Source organism: Diospyros lotus, chromosome 1 (genome assembly GCF_014633365.1).
Source record: "Diospyros lotus cultivar Yz01 chromosome 1, ASM1463336v1, whole genome shotgun sequence".
NCBI lineage: Eukaryota > Viridiplantae > Streptophyta > Magnoliopsida > Ericales > Ebenaceae > Diospyros > Diospyros lotus.
Window position 1 is genome coordinate 33,986,183 of NC_068338.1, and position 13,350 is coordinate 33,999,532.

General features: G+C 34.8%; 1 protein-coding gene across 1 annotated transcript; it reads right to left on the reverse strand.

Moving 5' to 3' along the window:
- Nucleotides 1-9,126: 9,126 nt before the first annotated feature.
- LOC127813995 (cytochrome b561 and DOMON domain-containing protein At3g07570) lies at nucleotides 9,127-11,449 on the reverse strand. Its single transcript, XM_052355202.1, has 4 exons — nucleotides 11,267-11,449; nucleotides 10,738-11,143; nucleotides 9,677-9,963; nucleotides 9,127-9,531 (listed from the first exon to the last, which is right to left on the reverse strand). The coding sequence occupies exons 1-4, from the start codon at nucleotides 11,447-11,449 to the stop codon at nucleotides 9,301-9,303; spliced, it is 1,107 nt and encodes a 368-aa protein (XP_052211162.1). The 3' UTR covers nucleotides 9,127-9,300.
- Between the last annotated feature and the right edge of the window lie 1,901 nt (nucleotides 11,450-13,350).

Genomic DNA, 13,350 nt, shown 5'->3' on the forward strand with positions numbered 1-13,350 from the left:
GAATCTCGACCGGGCTTAATCCGCCAATGAAGCCTGATCGGGCTTAATTCATAAAGCCTAATCGAGCTTAATTCATAAAGGCTAATTGGGCGTAATTAGTAATTCATAAAGCATAAATCAGGCTTCATCCAGGATGAAGCTCATATAAAGGCGGCATCGACGAGGTGACAAGATGGTGCAACAGCGGTTGGTGCGAGGCGCTACGGCGAGGCGACGACAAAATGCAGCGGTGATCGCATAAGGCATTGCAACGGTTCGATTTTTGAGCTATTTTTTCAGTTCAGTGAGTCCAAACTCCAAATCGATTAATTCGATTTCGGTTATTTCGGTTAGTGTATTAAGTCTATTCAGTTAGGAAAACTAGGGTAGCTCGGTTCGGTTAGGCAAAATGGGACAGTTCGATTGGGTTATAACCGAATACACACCCCTAACACAAGGGATCCTGACCACTCACGGTAAAAAACCTAAGATTCTCTGACCCCAAGTCGAGGTTCCCCCTTCCCCGCTGTTGATGGTTGCGACCATAGAGACTGGCGGCGACTGGTATGTATTGTTTGATATTTAATTTTTAATTTAATTTATTCAGATTGTCGATCATTTATTAATATATTTTATTATATAGATTTCATAATTTTTCTTATTATAAAACGTTAACAAGTGTATAATAACTTTAATTTCTATTTTTTTGTTCAGTGTTTACAATTTTTTTTTTTTTACTTGCTCTTATATTTTGATTTTCAATATTAGTGAACATTATAAATCTTAAATGTTTGTTTCTTATTTGAGTTTTATAGAGCGTTTAATATAAGTAAAATTATTACAACATGTTACGTATAAATTATAAATGTATTTTAATTTTAATATTATTTATACCGTGTCTTTAGACGCAGGTATATGCTAGACTAATATTATTTAATATTTAATATTATACCGTGCCCACGCGTCTTCCGACAAGCAATATAGATTTCTACATAAATAAACACTTTGTTTTGGTGTTATTAAATTATGTTAAAAAATTGTTTTAAAATAATTTTTGTATATTTTGCTTAAAAGTAAAAAATAACTATATTAATACTAATATACTAATTTATTACATCTAAATATAACCAAATTATAAATATTTTATTATTACACCAAAACTTATTTTATTTATAAATTTATCTAAAAAATAAAAATACAATTATCTAGCACCACTCAATAAATTTTTATTTTATTTTTTATTTATGCATTTTGTCTCTCTAGTGTGTGTGTAAGTCTACGAATAAAATTTTTAGCTTAAATTATTATATTTTAGCTTATTTATTTATTTATAAGATATTATTTATAAATATTTATATATTTAAAAGTAAAAAACTACTGAGACGATTGTTAACTCAAATGTGAAAGGTATTCAAGTAAAATATCTCGTGTTTGAGTTCATAAAACGACATTCTTACTTTTCACGCATGATTTTAAATTCTTAATATTGTTTTGAGCAATATTAGTTTGATTTAAAAAGTAAAATGAATAATAATATTATTGCAAAAAATATAAGAAGAATTTGTCAAACCATTTATACGAGATTTGATGAGTGTATGAGTTAATACAATAAGGCAGTATTTGTTAAAATTAGTAAGATAAGATTATATCAAAATAACGTTGGAATGATTTCTGGATTAAGATATAAAATGATTGAGATAAAATTGTGAAATATTTTAATATTTTTTTATCAAATTGTTTGTTAATTTTTTTTTAGTGTACTAAATGATACGTACACAATTTTTTCTAATTTGTAAGAACTAAGATAAATTTATCTAAAGAGAAGATAGAGATAAACTTATTTAAAAAAATCAATTTAAGAAGTCACGCGATTTCTTTTTTAATGGCCATAAGATAAATTTAACAAATACAATATTTTTTTTTTTTATAAATATTCTTCATATCTCATTTTATTATAAATTTATCTAAAATGTGATTTCCCCACAGACACACTGTGTAGTGGCCCACTACCGGATAGTCCCGCTAGCATAGGATATCCGAAAGGAGATCATCAAAAGTGTGATATAGAACAATAACATATAACACCATAATACTATCCTTAGATAAACTCAGCGGAAGCTAACATAAAGGTTTACAACATCTTAGACCATAATCTAAACAAAATAAAATACAAGGGCACTAACAAATTTTACAACATAAAATTTCCTCACACTTGCCCTCATCACAAATGCTAACATAGACCATCTAATTTGGAAGGTCTCTGTACACTTCTAACCCTGGGCTTTAGCCCCACTGGGCTCGCCCTCAACCACTGCTCTACTTGTACCTGGAATGACATGAGAGTAAACAAGGTGAGCCACAAGGCTCAGCAAGTGTATTTACAAAGCATGGAGATATAGAATCAAAGGCAGGGATAATCAAGATAGAATAAACAACTCTATGAGGAGATATTAGTATAACGCGACTCATAAGTTCTCGGTTTACATTAATTTCCCATGCCTTGATTATTACATATATTATGCACTCATTCCCATGCTCATGCATATGCACCAATAGTAGGGAATTTTTCTGCATAATTCTCAAGGCTCTCACGGCCTATATATATATATATATCCATTCATGAATATATATGCATCATGAAAATACATCAACAAATGATAACAATTTGAGCCACGCCTTCTGGGTTGATGGCCACCTCACCCGCGTCAAGCGCTCATAGGATATCCTTTCTCATCCACGGACTTAGCCGTCGCGCAAAATAATAGGTGCGCAAATCAGTATAATCATGCATCACATATGCATATCCCCATTTCATGTCAATCCTCAATGATTAAGAAAAATCTCAAATCATGCTTAACATGCACAATTACATAAATTAAAGTGTGCACTATCTTATGATCACAGGGTAAATTTTAATACATTTATTGACTCATACTTATAGAAATGCCCAAACCAATATTTACGGTATATTTTTACCCCAATAATAATCGCAAGGAATCAAAATTTATACATGCAAGAAACACTAAATCTTGCATGACACTAGACCCTAATGAATAAATGTCATTCCTTAAGAAATGTAGGGTGACACAAAACCCTATTTAGATTTTTGCAATGTTCAACAAGAAAACGAATTAATATTGCAAGCTTTATCGAAATAAGGAAAATAAAACCCTTTTATCCAACAATGAGGGTTATCAAGAATAATTCAAAGAAACAATGGAAGAACTATACAAAAATCATAATTTTAAACGTAGGAAGGATAGACTACATAGGAAGAGTTGAATAACAACATATTTCAGAAATTTCCAGATTTCAAGCATATTTTCAAAAATCCAATCTGGGCTCAATATTTGGTCAAATACCACAAACAATATACCAAATCAAAGCCTAATGAGTCTAGTTTCTGGAACATCAACTGGATTTGAAATCGGAAATAATCACAAGGAGATATTCTACAAAAACCGAAACAAGGCAGAATTTGTAACAGTAATTTACAGAATTCTACATAGAATTCAACAAGGTTGTTATGAGTACAAATCATAACCAAAAATTTCAAATCTTATACCAAATCGAAGCCCATGAAGTCTATTTTATAGAAAAAATAAATTGATCACAATTTGGATATAACCACAGAGCATTATACCCCAAAAACCGAAGCAAGAACAGATTATTCAAAAACAGAGCAGAAAATTTCCAGATTCTGGGCAAGAATTTACAAGGATACTGTAGGCTCAAAACACAGCCAAAAATTCTAAAAAATTTACCAAATTAAGATTATCAAGTCTAGTTTATATAGAAACAAACGGATCTTGAATCGGATATAACCACAGAGAGTTATACCCTAAAGAGTACAACAATGTCAGTTTACTCGAAAGCAGTAAAATTTCCAGATCTTAGCAGGGATTTACAAGGCTATAACATGATCAAATATTAGTCAAAAAATTCGATTCTTGTGTCTAAAATGAAGCTTAAGATGTCTAGTTTACAACCCAACAAACGGGTCTCAATTTGGATATAAACACAAGGAGTTATAGACCAAAGAACATAACATGGTCAGTGAATCCGAGAATAAGAATTTAAGAGCAACAACTTAAAAATGAAGGAAACAAGCCTTCTAAGATGGAAACAAGGTTGAAGAACTTGCATTAAAAGATAAAAAAGAGAAGAAAAACTTACACAATCATAAGGAGAAGAAGAAGAAGAAGAAGATCTTGCGTATGAAACAAGAAGGAAGGGAACTTGCCTTAGATGGTTGCAAATCCAAAGAGATGAAGACACCCCTTGAAATTGAAAATTCCATAGTCTCCACTTAAAGCTTCAATGAAGAAGAACAATGGAGGAAGAAGAGACAATCGGGAGAGGGAGAAGAAGAAGGGAACAAGAAAGTAAGAAGAAAGAAAAGGAGGAAAAAAAAATGTGGGAGACTTGTCTCCCAACTCCTTTAAATCCATCTCCCTTTTAATTTTCTCTAATTTACCCTTCATACTAACACACACAATTCACATATCTCTTACCCATTTTGTTCATTTTACCATTTTCTTAATATTTTTTTTTTCTTTTTAATTAAGATACCATTCTCTATGCCCATGGCCCAAGCCCAAGTCAAAATATATAGTCCAAGCCCAAGTCAAAATATATGGCCCAATCCAATTAAGGCCCAATGGACTTTTCTTGAGATTTGGGTTCAACCCAATTCATTTACACTTAAGATTTAATTATTTATCAATAGTCTAATTCAAATAAGGCCCAAACCCATTTAGCCCACAACTTTGAGACTTTTTCACACCAAATATTATTTTCATTAATTTACCCCCATTACCAACTCATATAATATTTTTAACAATTAATTAATAAAGGCAACAACTCTAATGTGCAAACTAAAATACCCATAACACCTAGACCCACTAACGGGTCGTTACACACTGTGTATGTAAGGGGATGAATGGTTCTTCATGCCATGCACACACTTCAATAGTTCCCTCCAAATTTAAAATCAAACAACTGCATATTGTATTGTTTTTTTGTAATATTTCAACTCATCAAATGTATAAGTTCTGCATACAACAAACAAATAGAATCATGATAGGCTCAAACTCTTCATCATACCAAAAAAAAAAAATATGTGTTACCTTTAACAACATGAATCTAAGATTATTTCATAAAATAATACATAATAATAGAAAAAATGCAAAACAAAATAAATGTGTTTACTTTTTCATCCACATTTTTATTTCCAAAATAGTTGCAACGATAAATAACAACACAAGAACACCGGCGTAGCCACCATTCCAACCAGCCCCTCCACTGGCCAAGTCAATCCCATAGAAAATGTTTACCATTGCAAAAATTATGGCGAGTCGTCCAATCGTAAAATGGTACCAATTCCAATACTTTCTATACTTTCTATAACGGGTTTCCCCATGACAACGTTATACGCCGAAGAGCAGTCGATGATCAAGAAGTCTGTCATCACAGTAGCTTAGCGGTCTGAGTCCCCAATTGTAAGTGGGAGGCTGATGCGTCCTATGGGAGTCACTGCATCTCCAGTAAATCCATAAAATGGTTCTGGGGAAGCCCTGAGTTGATCCGACCCCAGGCCTATTTGGTCAAAGCATTATCTATACATTAAATTTACCGAGTTGCTTGTGTCAACCATAATCCTTCGCACTTCAACGTTTCCAATTCGAGCTCAAACCACAAGAGCGTCATTGTGAGGCCAATGCACATCTCTTATATCCTCTTCTGAAAAGACGATGTCACTGGGGGTTGTTCTGGCTTTCTTCAACGGCATTCCCTGTTTGCCATACTCGGCAAGTAAGAGGTGACCGGCCTCCCGTACATAACGTTCATGCGACCTATTAGAGGTCACTGCAATATGAGGCATATCGTGAATAGTGAAGATAGTTCTTACCACATAAGCTTGATGCTGCTCGGGAGCTTGGCGAGGTTCAAGTTGGACTGGATGCTGGGGCTGTTGATCTCTCAGCCGCACTACATAACCACGCAAGCGGCATTTCCTAATCAGTTTTTCAATCGCATCCTTCAGTACCCAACACTTAGAGGTGTTGTGTCCTGCCTCGTTATGGTAAGGGCATAACCTGTCATTGTTCCTGAATTTGTCGGGGGTCCGTATGGGACTAGGCCTCCCGAAATTTTCCTTTCCCTTCTCAGCGGCAAAAATCTTATCTTACGTATCTAATAGAACACTATAGTGCTCGTAGTGAGCTTGGTGTGGAGGTCGCTCATTTCTCTGCTCGTTCCTTACTTTCTTAGCGAACTGATTGTTAGGATTTTGGCCCTAGCCTCCCTTATTGTGACGCCATTGCCCCGTTTCTTGCTCTAGCTATTGCTCTCATCTCGATCCTTTTGGTTGCTGGGCTTCTTTGAATTGAAGGTTTCCTCCCACCTGATCTCTTTCTCAGCTCACTCATAGAACTCACCTAGGTCTTGTACAAGGGACTTATAGATGCTCTCATAGAGCTTTCCGTCTTTGCAAAGTCCGGCGGATATCGCGGTCAAAATGCTCTCGTTTGAGGGGCTCTCGACATTATTGACCTTGCGCCTAAACCTCTCTATGTATTCCTTCAAGGATTCACTAGATTGGTGGAAAATTGTAGCGATGTGACATGTTGGAGCGAGTTATCTCCGAAGCAACCTGTATTGGTTGATGAACCTTCTCTTGCGCTCTTCCCAGCTACAAATGCTACAGGGGGGAGACTTCTTAACCATGTCCGAGGTATATCCCCTAAGGTCGTGGGGAATGCTCGGCATTTAGCTAGCGAACTTGAAGTCTGCAGGTCCATTTGGACGTTAAAGGCATCCGGATAGTCATAGGGGTCACCGTCTCCATTGTACTGAGGGATGTTTGGGATCTTAAATCTGTGGGGTAGAGGCTCCTATTCTACTTCTCTTGAGAATGGGGTCATTTCATCACGTTCTTCCTTTCGATCATGAGCTCCATGTCTTGCCTCCAATTGTCGAACCCTTTGCAATAACTCATCTATAGTTGGATTTTGGTCTAAAGATCGCCCGGAGGGAGACCGCCTTTCCCATATGCTACCTCGATCTGACGAATAGCGAGCTCTAGGCTGATGTCGTCTTCTATTCCCTGGTGAGTTAAAATGAGTGGTGTGACTTGGACCGATGTTAGCCGAGTTCTCCAATGGGCGTGGATCCCCACGTCATCGGCTCTCTTCATGAACCTCGTCACAGTGATTTTCATAACGATTTACTCTCGTTCTCGGGTTTATGGGGTGAGTCTCCAGTCCCTTTCCCTGAGATCGCCGTTCTTCCGATCTCCTAGACCGTGAGTTTGAGGAATGCGCAGATCTAGCCCACCGTGATATTTCTCTACCTTCCATTTCATTTGGAACAAGTCTTTCATCTCGAGGTTGCAAGATGCCTCCTGGTGGTGCGACCTCTACCCGATTTTGTATAACTTGGACTTGCATTTGGGCCAACATCCAAACGGCATCCGCGAGCTGCCTGACTGTATTCTCCAATACTTCTTGACGTTGTTTCCAAGCTTGAACTTCCTCTATCCCTGGAACAAGGGTTGCCGACTGATAGGGAACCCACGAGGGGATTCTTGAGATTGTTCCAGTCAATGGGGGAATGGAAACAACTGCAGCGGTCACGACTGCGCCTTCTACAAGCGGGATTTTTAGCGGCCGACTAGCATGATCTTCGGGTTGATTGACCACAATTTCAGAACTTCTTGTGTGTCTCCCATTTTCCATTGACGTTGATAAGAACGAGCCCTCATTCTAGTGCCAAAATATAGACGTTCAGATTTGGTCAATCGAGATTCGTTGGCCCATACTGATCAAATAATAAAAAATACGAAGGGAAGAAAGCAATAATACCATCAACAAACAATGTGCAAGAGTTTTTTATGTGGTTCGGCTAGAATGATGCCTAGTCCACGACTGTCCTCTGATCATTTTGGCAAAGTAAGTATTTTTTTTCCTGTGCTTACAATGGTTTTTTAACCCCCTATTTATAGCAGGGGATATTTATAATTTACACAAAGTTTCAAGTAATGGGGCCACATCGTGAAGGACAATGTGTCGTTATCTCCATAAAACATGAAGTAAAAGTTCCGCATCATATGGGGAATGGTTTCCATGGATAAGGACATGTAGACATCAAATCCAGTTATTCTTCTTAGTGGTCTTTTTTTGCGAGCTGATCGGGTTGACCAGCGAGTTAGAGCCATCACCAAGAGCTCGCTTACTATCGTAATCAGAGTTCATATTTTAGCAATCATGCGACCTCACAGAGATAGCTTCGGCCTTGGGACCATTGGACTTCAAGAGGTTGGGCCCAATCCTTAGACTATTCCCAGCCCAAAATAGTCCAACCAGTAGCCCAAAATGGTCCAGAAAATGCCCGTAACATAAATATTTATGTATTTGAAAAGTAAAAAACTATTGAGACGATTGTTAACTCAAATGTGAAAGGTGTTCAAGTAAAATACCTCGTGTTTGAGTTCATAAAACGACGTTCTTACTTATCACACATGATTTTAAATTCCTAATATCGTTTTGAGCAATATTGTTTGGTTTAAAAAGTAAAATGAATAATAATATTATTGTAAAAAATATAAAAATAATTTGTCCAACTATTTTATACGAGATTTGATAAGTGTATGAGTTAATACAATAAAGTAGCGTTTGTTAAAATTAGTAAGATAAGATTGTATTAAGATAATGCTTTCCGGATTAAGATATAAAATAATTGAGATAAAATTGTGAAGTACTTCAATATTTTTTTATCAAACTATTTATTAAATTTTGTTGAGTGTACTTAGATGACACGTGCAAATTTTTTTATTATCTGTAAGAACTAAGATAAACTTATCTAAAGAGATGGTAGAGATAAATTTATGTAAAAAAAACTCATTTAAAGAGTCATGCGACTTATTTTTCAATAATCATAAGATAAATTTAACAAATATAATAAAAAAATATTTTTATTATAAATGTTTTTCATATCTCATTTTATTATAAATTTATCTAAAATGTGATTTTCCCACAGACACACAGTGTATATGTAACCATGCACACACTTCAATTGTTCCCTCTAAATGTAGAATCAAACAACTGCATATTGCATGTATTGTTTTTTCTAATATTTCAACTCATCAAATATATAAGTTCGGCGTACAACAAACAAATAGAATCATGATGGGCTCAAACTTTTCGTCATACCAAAAAAAAGAAAAAGAAAAAGAAAGGTTACCCTTAACGACACGAATCTAAGATTGTTTCATAAAACAATACGAAATAATAGAAAAAATACAAAACAAAATAAATATATTTACTTTTTCATCCATATTTTTATCTCCAAAATGGTTGCCACGATAAATAACAACACAAGAACACCGGCGTAGCCACCATTCCAACCAGCCCCTCCATTGGCCAAGTCAATCCCATAGAAAATGTTTACCATTGCAAAAATTATGACGAGTCGTCCAATCGTAAAATGGTACCAATTCCAATACTTTCTATACTCGGATGTCTTATTTGGTCGAGCTAACATGGCCGTCACCTATGAAAACCAATGTTAGATTAGATTGATCGTAAAAAAAAAAAGAACAACAACAAAATAATTGACAAATAATTAATCAATCAATTAAAAGTTAGTGCGATAATTAATTTTAATTTCAAATGTATTTAAAGATTTGTAATAATACCTGAAGGCAACCGAGAACGAGGATGAAGATTCCAAGGCCTTTGTGTTTGTTGACGCTAGCACTAGTCTTGTCCTCTAAGACAATCCCAGAGACAATGCCAGCAACGCCAAAGATGAAACCAAGGGTTTGGATCGAGACGTGCGAGTAGAACCAGATCGGATCCAATTGCTTGAAGTAGCGAGCGACAATCACGCCTATGGGCATTAGGATTCCCCAGCCTACCATGCCTAAAATCCCATGGCTCTTTCTCAGATTTGAATATGGAATTTTTTTTGTATCACTTTTTCCTGTCACCAAAGAAGAAAAAATATTTATATTTAAAATTTAAAATTTTATAAACGGGTCCAAATGGTCAAATCATTTTTGTTAAATATGTCAAGTGGAACCAAATTATTCTAATATGTAAATAAAATCAAATTATTATTTTAGCTTAACCCGATTTGATTCGGTGGCTGAGGCTTACTCCAGAACCAGATTGCAGTCTCTTGCAAGGCAGTTGCTTTGCGTCCGAGTGGGCCACGGGCCATGATGTGGGCCGGAGGTTCACGGCCCAGCCAATGATATATATACCAATTGATTGATGACGAGGCATTTCAACGATTCTATCAACTGAGATCTCACCAACTAATGATGCATGAGTAGTGGCACGTGCTTCCCACTCATAAGAAGGCCGGCCCATTCTTTATTTTATTTTGTTATTTAAAGGGCTATATTATATAATAATGATTCCGTATAAAAAAAAAACAAATATGTTTAATAAATTTATAAATTATAACCAGAAATTTCATTTTATTTTTACAAAAATATATGTGCCGTCGTAGCTCGTGGGTTTCCATTTTTGCACCCTACGCTAGCTAGCCAGTCGGCCGGCCGGCCGGCAACTAACGAATGGTGCTTTTGTTGTCCCAACCAACAGTCGTTAAAGAAACCCATGAATTTGATTCTTTTGTTTCAGAAATTTAAAACTATAAAAATGTTACAAAGTTGCCTTATTTTAATGCTAGCAAGACATTATTTGTAATCCATTTGGCATTGTAATTATGGGATAGAAAATTGTGTACCTGTGACATAATTGATGGTGGTGGTGGCGCGGTCGCTGTGCTCGGCCAGGCGGTTGTCGCCGGGGGCGGAGGGGAAGACTCCGGTGGGGCCGACGGCGTAAATCAGGCGAGTCTCCGGCTGGGCGGTTTGCAACTGGAAGGCCACGTATACACGCGTGGACGAAGAAATGACGGACGATGAATTTCCGGGGATGGCGAGCTTTCCTTTGTCGGGCTGCACCGAACTCGGCGTTTGGCCGTCCAGAGAGTACTGCTTGATTCCGGCTGTGCCGTCGGACGACTGCCACCCCACGACGGCACTGGAGCCCACCATGTTGCCGTTGGGAGAGAATCCGATGGATATGTAGGCATTGTTGTTGGGTGCCGAGAGAACGAAGCTCCACAAATTCGGTCCTGCTTGTGAGTACTGATCAAAAGTTAACATCAATTCAAACATGAATTAGCAACCAGAATTATCGAAGTTTTTGAAACTGATATATATATATATAGAGAGAGAGAGAGAGAGAGAGAGAGAGAGAGAGAGATTTACTCTGAGGATGAAATCTTGGGAGGCCCAAACGGGGTTGCAGATTAGAGAAGAGGTGTCAAATGGAATTTTGCCATTGAGGTTGAGATTGGAGCTGCATGAATCTGCTTGTGAACTCACTCCCCAAGATGATAAACTTGCAGAGATGAGGAAGAAAGCGATGAATATTGAGAAAGATGCCTTCATCTCTCTCTCTCTCTCTCTCTCTCTCTCTCTCTCTCTCTCTATATATATATGTAGATCTCTGGAATAAGAAACGGAACGTGGAGGTGGGTGATGATGTTCTAATTAAGAAACTGGTTTATGGAAGCAGTTGTCCAAAGTTCGTTCATTTATTTATAGACATATATGTAATGTATATGCATAGAATATATAAAATAAACCACTTGCCTAGCTAGTTGGGCAGAATATCTAATTTTGTCATTGAAATCTTTCTCAATAATATCGACATTTATATGATATAATATATATATATATATTAAGTTATTAATTATTTTTAATAAAGAGTCTTACTAAACTCAACTAAAATTGGGTGACACAAATGGGACTAATCAAAATTTTGATTAAACCAAAATAATTGAGTCAAATCTATTGAAATTGACTATTCGATTCTATTTAATTTGTATATCACTTTGGTTTGACTTTTAAATTTGGATTTTTTGGTTTGATTCAATATTCTTATTAAAAAAATTAAAATAAGCAAATCGACCAAAATTTTTGTCATCGAATTATTATTTGATTAAAAATTTATTTTTAATATAGTAAATTCATAGTTAGTTGAATAACTAAATGTTTTCATCTAGTAATAACTATTGAATAAGAGTGTTAGTCTCTATACTCAATTTATTAATCGACTAAGAAATTTTTTTTAATTATGTAATATCATTTTTACTGGAATAATATTTTTATATTAAAATATACTTACAAAGGTTAATTGAGTAATTATTTTTAGTCAAGTAACACTTATATATTCTCAAAATTACTTCTATCTATTTGCGTTTTATTATTTTTAAATTTCTTTTCTTTTTTTGTCTAAACAACTATTTAGTCTATTTGGTTTGATTTTTGAAAAATGTTTGATCTATTCGATCTAAATAATTCAATCGATTTAGCATTCTTAGATACGAGCTAAGAAATTGTATATTACCCAAAAATTAATCTTGAAAGTGAGTATATAAATCTTCAAGAAAATTATTAAATGATATTTTATTATATTTTTTATTTTACTAGCTCCAAATTGTCTACTTTTAGGATATTTAAGATCTAAGAATAAATATAAACTCACAAAAAATAAAACATAATAAATGCTCAAATAAGGTGTTCATTTCATTAGTAATGTTCTTTATTTCTTAAATGAAAATTTACATCTCTAACTCTTGTTTAGACGATGATTAAATATATAGTCTACGTATATAATTATATAACGAGAAGTCAAATTATTTTAAAAGATAAGTAAAATTTATGAGAGTTAATCTTCAATTTGTAAAATTGGTAACACTATTTGCTATTGCTAAATTATTATAATTTCACATCATAACCCTCTTAATCAGTCACACTACATAAGAGATATATTTTCATAATATAATCGAAAATATATTTATACAATTAAATTTAATATTTTTATTAATATGATATATGACATAAAATATTATTATAAATGTCAATCTTAAATTTTCAAATAACATTTTCATATTACAAATGATGAATGAGAGACATTCACGAGATGCCAAATGTTCCCATAATATTCCCCACAGGCCATACCCATGATGATAATTTTTAATTAATTAAAATGGGATTCGGCTCCTCTCTCTTTGTATTCTACGGCCGGCGGAATCCACGAGAAGCTACTCCCTGTAGCCGGATGTTTAAGGAGTTATATATTTAAATTTGATCTGGGTGTTGAGAAAAAATCCAGACAAAGTTTGCAGTGAGTTCTTTTTAGAGAAAAGTCACTTTCTCATATATTTATATCTATAATTACATTTATGTACTATTTTTTAAAAATTAAACATGTGACATGTAGCTATTGATCGTAGGTGGAGATTTTATCTTATTATGTAAAATAAAAAATTAAATTCATGATTTAT